The sequence below is a fragment of the Talpa europaea genome (genome assembly GCF_964194135.1).
Source record: "Talpa europaea genome assembly, chromosome: 2".
NCBI classification, from domain to species: domain Eukaryota; kingdom Metazoa; phylum Chordata; class Mammalia; order Eulipotyphla; family Talpidae; genus Talpa; species Talpa europaea.
The window spans coordinates 141,832,831-141,841,153 of record NC_140068.1 but is presented as its reverse complement, the minus strand read 5'-3'; the positions used below and the strand labels follow the sequence as shown (position 1 = coordinate 141,841,153).

At 45.3% G+C, this 8,323-nt stretch overlaps 1 protein-coding gene across 1 annotated transcript; it reads right to left on the bottom strand.

Moving 5' to 3' along the window:
* Positions 1 to 380: 380 nt before the first annotated feature.
* Positions 381 to 8,076, bottom strand: LOC311188398 (E3 ubiquitin-protein ligase TRIM38-like; the record flags this gene model as incomplete). The annotated part of the gene is made up of 5 exons (XM_084259498.1): positions 381 to 901; positions 2,098 to 2,210; positions 2,314 to 2,336; positions 3,265 to 3,495; positions 7,669 to 8,076. 5 exons carry the CDS (start codon positions 8,074 to 8,076, stop codon positions 381 to 383), a joined length of 1,296 nt encoding a protein of 431 aa, XP_084115624.1.
* Positions 8,077 to 8,323: the final 247 nt, after the last annotated feature.

Here is an 8,323-nt window from a genome sequence, read left to right as displayed (position 1 = left end):
ACAATGCAACTTCCCTCATCTCCACGGGAGACTCTGCTGGTATCAAACAAAAATGGGAGCACTCAGCCCCCCCAGATGTCTGGTCGCCCTGCTGGTCAGACCAGGACCCTTGGAAATCAGAGATCTAAACCCCGCAATGGAGAGGGTGATACATGATCATTGCTGTGCACTCACTTCCCCGCAAGTCAGGCTGATCTTCTGTGGTGTCTGCACAGTGGCTGTATGCACTCATTCATTGCACACTCATTGAGTGTCCACTGAGAACTCAGCAATGTTACAGTTAAGGGAAAGAGCAGCAAGGAAAACAGATGATATTTCTTTGCCAGTAGAACTCACATTATATTTCTATAATGGTTCAACAAAAGAGACTGTTCTTAAAATTACTGCAAAGGTGGAGGGAGGAATAAAGAAGAACAATGATTGACCTGGAAATAAGGCCGAAGAGTACCAGAGAAGGAGGCCCTTGGGAAGGTGAAGATATGGGAGCCAGTGGTCATGTTGTAAAAGGACACAAGTCCAGCCTCATAGTCCAGAAGAACACCCACCAGCCGGGGCCGCTCCTTCAATATAAGAGAAGTTGGGGGAGAGGTAAGGGCCATGTAGCCTTTCTTATGGCAAAGTCTGATGGCCCAGAATCCAGACTGAGGCCCTAGGTTTATGTCCCAGATCTTCTGCACATTTTTCCAACAAACTCCTAAGTCCCACCCAGATCCTACTCCCACATCCACTTCAAAGTAATGTCTTCCTGAGGTGAAGCCCTCACAGCCCAGGACACAAGCGAAGACATAGAATCCCCCCAAACAGAAATGCTTCTCCTGGGGTCTACCACGGGTCACACGTCTCCGTTCCTCAGACAGAATTAATTCACGATGAGCTGTGTCTGGATCCAGAGTCACGCTGACTGATGAAAGAGAAAGACACATTTTATTTGCTGAGAATACAGAACACTTCAAGTACAACCATCCTGTATTCAAGTGCAGCCTAGTTCTTTTACCTCTGTGAGTCACTTTCTGAGACTACATACTATAGTAGGAAATCATCACACCTGAACAGTAATGGTGGGGAGGTTTGAAGGAGCTAATGGACGCCTAGTGCTTGGAGAAATTCCTGGTATTTGGTAAGTAACCAATATGTGGAAGTAATATACTTGAGTTTATTTGAAGACATAATGGCCTTGCTATGCAATCACTAAGGGATGCCTTCTAGAGCTGATAGTGTTCCGGAAGATGAGGACACAATCTCTTCAATAGAAGGAAGCCAGGGTCGTAAGTTCTATAATCACAAGAGGTGAATTCTGCTAAATATCAGAGGCAGCTTGGAAGTGGATTATTCCCCAGTCTAGCCTCCAGATGGGAACACAGCCCAGCCAACACAATAATTGCACTATGTAAGGCCCTATGCATAAGTCCTAGCAGATGTGAGCCACACATATCTGAACCACAACCCTGTGAGATAATATGTGTGTTGATTGAAGCAACGGAATATTCTTATAGCCATAGAGAATCATTTCAGCTTCAGGTTTTACAGCCAGAGGAATTATTAAAACAATTTAGTTTGAACATTCTAATTGTGGATATGTGGAACATGGCAAGTACTAAATAAGAACCAAGATTTTGGAATTTGTAATGCTGGCTTTCATTAAGATTCAAATATTTATGTTGTCATAATCCATTTTCTCCTTAGTCCTGTATACTGATCTATCTTTCTTAAATTTTGCTGAATGTTTAATGACATGTTAACAATAAACATCATGATGCAGATTGTTCTAAACACTTTACATCTGCTGTTGCATTTATTTTTCATGAAAACTCACTGAATAAAGGTCTGTTCATATTTTTATTTTTCAGGATGGGAAAATGAGGTAGTGGTTGGCCAGGTTAATACAGCAAATCAATGGGAGAGGAGGAATTGGAAGAGCCTGAAGAGAGAACAGTTTGCCACTTCTCTGTCTACACCCAAGGGAGCGTGTTCCTGACCCACTGAAAACAGCTCAGCAAGCTCTCTGAGTATGAGTCTGAGCAGGACAGGTAGGAAGCTTGGTTACCACTTAAAGGGTCTTTGCTGTGAAGCATAAAGGCAGTTATTTCCTTCACATACCTTGGTAGCGCTTTAACATTTTCCTCACATCACAGTAAAGCTCAGAAACATTGCACACAGTTTGAGGGTCCAGAGAGAGGACCTCTGGTATTTCTAGCTTCACATCTGAATGCCTAGAATAAACAGACAACAGACCTTCTGCAGTGGATGTTCCATCCAGCTCTGGACCCCGTCACATCCTCACTTCTCCTTAACCGTTTTTTCAGACAGACTTACCTTTTCAATGTGTCTTTCACATCCTACAGTGAAAACAAAGACAGAAGTTGAGTGTGGGAAAATCAGTATGTCATGTCACTTGACATATGGGGTTACTTGTTACGAACACTCCACCCCAGGAAGTAGAGTGACCCAGCCTGACACACCCAGCATACCCAGGTAGAACTTTCCCATCCCAGTCCCCTAGGATAGTCCCTGCCAGTGTGTGTGAGTGTGTGATTGCACTTGCTCAGGCTTGTGGGGAGTCATGGAGACTGTATTCACAGTAGCCTGTAACCTCAGGGACTTGATCATGTTACCTTTTGCTATAAGAGACCTAATTTCCTTCTCAGGAGCCCATATCAGAGATCACAGATGACAAAGGTACTCACTGGGGATTCCATGCCCAGACCCTGGCGCTGGGCCACTGATGCAGAGGCAGCAGGTGTCACCTGCTGAGGGCGCTCTCATGCTACATCCTCACCCTCACAGTGTAACTACCAGTCCTGCAATAGCAGCTGGAGTCCAAGCATCTATGTTCACCTGCTGGAAGATTCAGGCAGCTGAAAACAGGTCCCATAAGAGCTTATGGCCTAAGACAATATGCATCAGGAGGTTATCATTTATTTCGGCTGCCCCATTCTATTCAAGAGATGGCTAGAAAGGCTCCTACAAACAGTTGACAAGGGCAAATAAATGGCAGGAAGATTTGCTGTGGTCCCATAAAAACAGGAAGCCTCCACATCTACCCAGAGACAGTTTAAATTTCTGATTCACATGTGACCCTTGGACCTGCAAGACCACAGAAACATGGATATAGATTTTAAGGACTGTTCCTTTAATGTTGGTGCCACAATTAAGTGGAGTAGACAGGTCTCAGTTATCTCCCCAGGCTCCCTCGTCATTCTCCACTCAATAGTCAGGAACAGATGAAACCTCCTTTCTTTCCTAGAAGTTCTCAGCCTCTCTTACCTGCAGCAAATTCTGGGCTGATTTTTGACATTTCTTCTCTAATTCCAGGATGAGGCTCTCAAGTTCAAATGTCTTTTTTACCAGACTGGCTTCACCTTCCAGCAGTCTCGCCATCAGCCGCTCTTTCTCTTTTTCCAGTCTCCACAGATAAGCTCTCTCCTCCTCATCGAGGAAGTTGTGGAGATTCCTAAACTCAGATTTGATTTCTTGTCTCCGAAGCTCTATGTTCTCCTAGAATCAAGAAAGTAGGAAGAAAAGGGGGAAACAAACCAAACATACCTCTATGGTGGTTCAGTAAACACAGGTGGGACCCTGACACTGTGCAAATCTGCTCACTACAGGAGGAAAGCAAACTGTGACACGTTCCCAACTGGAAGTATCTTGAAGATTCATGCAAAAGGACATGAGCCAAAGAGCAAAAGCAAAAGAACATATGAATCTTCTCATATGAGGTCCCTAGTTAAGTTAGGAAACAAAAAGTAGAATGTTGGCCACCAGGAGCTGGGAGGAGGGAGCAATGGAGTTATTGTTAATGGACATAGAGTTTCTGGTTCGAATGCTGAAAAATTTCTGCAGAGGGAAAATGGCAACAGCTGGAAAACAACTGAACACAATGCACAGGGCTCTTCGGTTAGAAATGAGGAAAATGGCAATGTCAGGTAATGTGTATTTAGACAAACACCCCAGAAAAGTTTCCTGAGATTCTGTGGATCATTTTCCCCTGGGCTCTAAAGCTCAAAAATTGTCCAGCTCCCTCTGCAGAGTCCAGCCCAAGAGGCAGACTCTCAGATGTGGGAAAGCTGATCCTAGCTCTGTTGGCACCTGTTCACTTTCCTCCATCTCATCCAAGAGATAAAAGAAGGAGAGGGCAGGAGTCACAGAATCATGAAATTTGCCAAGTCAAAGATCTTATCATTTGTAAGAGAAAACCAGGTGTTAGTGGGGATGTAAGAAGCTATCTGTGTGTGTGTGTGTTAGGGGGAGATATCTTCAAATAAAGGTTTGTAACAAATATAAATGATTCTGAATTGAAGACATCAGACTGGTAGGAATCTATGATTCTCAACAGGGGAGGTCTGGATAGTTACCAGAAATATTATTGGCTTAAGCCAGGATTCAGTTGTCATCCTTAAAGATGAGACTAAGAAAAACACTGAGAGGCTCGGTTTTCTCTGGGGAGGACAGAGAGTAATTTCCATGGGTGCTTTCTCAAGCCACACAGGGCTTCAGTGACTATGGTGTTGTGGTAGATGTTGTGCCACTGTCATGGTTTCCTATATGGTGTGTAGCAATAGGAGTTCTCCCCCCTACCCAAGATTCCAGAAGGGGGGAGACAGAGGCAGTTGCAATGCCTACAGTGACAGGGAACTCCACCTGCCAGTTCCTAGCAAGGCCCTCCAAACTTCCAAGGATTTTAACATGAGGATAGGAGGAGTTTAAGTTTCACATGTGCACATCTACAAAGAATAGGTCAAATGTGGGAAGAAACCCTGAAAGAGGAAAATGACTCATAAATTTGATTACTAAGAGATGGATTACATCCATATTTCCATAAAAGAATGTGTCTGATCCTGCAGGGGCTGGTCAGCCACAGACACAGTCTTAGAGACCTACAGTCTTCAGTGCAAATATGCAAGTTCTTGCAAAGCTCTATCCTCATCAACAGTCTCACAAGCTTGAGTTATGGGATTGTTTCCTGCAGTGGTCCTCTTACTTGTGTTCCCTAAAGTTGATACTGGAAGCAGGAATGTAGAGGGTCAGACCCTGTGCTGTGGTAGATGTGCCCAGGTAAGTTCATGAACTTCAGACAGGAGGTAATTTCAGTCATTGAAAACTTGAAAAGTAAGAAGCACAGGCATGTTTTATTCTCCTGACTGAGGTGTTAGGATACCTAGCCAATTATTATTCATAGAAACAGAAAGCAAGGAAAAATTCTTCTAGATGCAGACAACTAATGACAAATTTTAAAGAAAAAGGCATATTCTTTGGGTTTCCACAGTTTGGTCTGATTTAATGAGAATAAATCATCAAAAATTACTATTCCCAATCTCCTTATGCCTGTATTCTAGACTGGAAAATAGTTTGATATCAAGAAAATCAAATTCTTACCTCCCATTGTGTTATTTCATCTTTCTTGTCCAACTTCAATCTCTTATAGTGGTCTTGCGCTGCTTTCAGTTTTGTCACAATCTCCTGGAGCTTTTCCTGAAGGAAAACTTGGGTGAGTTATGGCTTGTCCATTTCACAACTCTCATTTGGCACCTAGAAGAATCCCAGCCTCCAAGATGTACCATAACATTGAATACGTTTTGAGTCCTTTGGCTTTGAGAGGAAGTATCATAAGGGCTTTAATGTAACTCTTGCCCTCAGTGGCCCTGGGCAGTGGCAGGATTGTAACTCCTTTCTGTGCTGTAGGCGATCTGTGATTCCCAGCTCATCTGTGGACCATAGACTACGCTATTCACATTACTGCAGTCTGCCAGGGACATGCTACATGTACAAGATTATAATCATCTAAAAGTAAATTTTATAAAATAATAGGCTGGGCCAATCATAATACAGAGTGTTGGAAACATGTGGAACTTTTTACATGTTAGGCTGAGTCAGGTAGGAGAGCCCAGGATGGCAGCTGAGGTTACAGACCCAGTTCATGGAGGGGAGGGGGAGCTCTGCTGTCACCTGAAGAACTGTCATGATGTCAACTTAGAGTGATTAGTTTCCATACCTATCTCTAGGGTTCTTGTCACACAGTTTCTCACGTTTACAGCCTCTATTAAGAGATGGGGAAACCACGTCATGAAGGCAATGACTAAGTCGCTCACACCTTCCATCTAGTAAGAACTGAAACTCTTACGATATTTCAACCTCCACAGTCAATTCCTGAGGCCACGTCCATCACCTTTTGTTGCTTTTTTTTTAACTACTTGGTGGGCAAGTTATGGGATCTGCCCCATTACAGTGAGGAGCTGTTCATGGGGTTACAGGGCGTGGTGAGTGCGCTGATGGTGCTCAGGACTGACACGCCCTGACACAGGATCCAGAACCTTCACACAAGACACAGGCACCTCAGCGATGAGGGAACACAGAGACCCAAATGGGGATGATTCCTTCAAATGTCACCAGGACAGAGGAGGAAGGAATCCCGCTTCCTCATTCCTGCACAGCACAGGGAGCCTCACTTTAGCAGCTATTGTGTGAGAAACGTGGGAGGTGCCTGAACCTCTCAAAGCTTCATCACTCACCAATTCTTTCTAAATCCTTTAACTGTCCTTCTTAATCCTTGCTAAAACGTGTTTCCATCCCCTTTTCTTAGAGGACTAACTTTGATTTTACTCCTTGATGTTTATTTTGTGCACCCAGAATGTTCTTTTATTTTTTTTTAAAGATTTATTTATTTATACAAGCACTGGGTACAGTCAGAAGCGCGGGAGGGTGAGAGAATTCACCAGAGCCAGAGCGGGGAGCAGAGCAGGCAGAAGGACCGAAGTACACTGCTGAGGGGAGCAGCGGGCGGCAGGAGAGGTCTGCGCGCCACATGGGACCCTCCTCCGGTGGCCGGGGAGCAGCCGGGGATCGAACCGGCGCCGCAGAGGCCGCGGCCAGCCTCGCAACCCAGCGCTCAACCGCTGCGCCACCGGGGAGGCCCTATTTTGTGCACCCAGAATGTTCTTTTAAATGTGAACCTAATCTTTCCCTCCACAAATAAAATCCCAACTTTGGACCAGGACTTAGACTCTGAGAAACACCAGGGTTCCTTCTTAATTTCCTTTCTCACGGCCTCCCCTGCCTTTGCCATCACACACCCCCTGACCGAGTACTAGGTAGTCAGGTAAGCTCTCGTGACACGGGTCACCCTGAGTGGGAATCCTCACTCTTCTCCACACATGGTTGTTTTGTATTTCACCTCTGGGCTCACTTCTGGGCAGTTTCCCCCTACACCCATTCCCACCCATTGGTGCCCCCCTCGCCACCCACTCCAAGGGACATCAGGTGTCCCGTGTGCCTTCCTCACTTCTTACACTGTGGCAACTAAAAGTCCATGGTTCTGACCCCTGGGGTTTCAGATTCTTTCCCGGGCTCTTGCAAGCTGTGGTGTCTCCAATTAAATATGCGAGGTGAGGCCATGAACGAGGCTGGTGTGGCAAAGAGCAAAATCTGTTGTCCAGGAGAAGTTCATTACAGGAAGTTCTTACAGGAAAGGATTCTGCTCAACGTTGAAGGCCAAGATGGACACGGGGTGGACATGTAATTAATTCAACATGGACGTGTAATAAACTATTTCAGGAAAATGATATGGTCCAAATTTATTTTAGGGTCAGGATAATGGTTTTCACTACAACTGATTGGAGTGAAATGCACAACCTGAGAGGCAGTCCTTGCTAAATAAAGACTCTGGCTACTCACCTTGTAGCCTGGATACACGTCCTCCACTAGAGCCATGCGGTGTCCTCTGTGCTGGGGGGAGTGTTCACAGAGCAAGCAGATGAGCTGCCCATCGTCCTCACAGAACATGCGGAGCTGCTCCCCGTGTTCCAAACACAGCCTCTCACTGTCTATCTCCTTGATGGTCTGAATGATGTTTATCAGTTGCTTGTTGGATCGGAGACTCTCCCTTTGAAATGGTGCCTGGCACAGGGGACACTGGGGCTCCCTCAGGGATGACGTCTCTTGTGGGTTCTCCAGGATGTCCTCTATGCAACGGCGGCAGAAGCTGTGTCCACAGTTGATGCTCACGGGCTCTGTCATCAGCTCCAAGCAGATGGAGCACGAGGCTTCCACCCTCATTTTCTTGAAAGCTGTGGCCGAGGCCATGGCCGTTCTTGAAAAGCTCCAATATCAGATCAGAGGCAGAGATGAAGTAGACAGGATTTTCCAGAGTGAAGGACAGAAGCCTCACCTGAGCCCCTGTGCCTGCACAGGTGTTGAAGTCTTCTCTCTGGAGAGAGAAATGGATGCAATTTGAAAGATGCCTCGCCTGTTCCTCTGTGGTAGAATAGGGTGATCCCAGTCATATTTGCCCACTTCAGTATTTATTTTTTAAATATTTATATATATATAA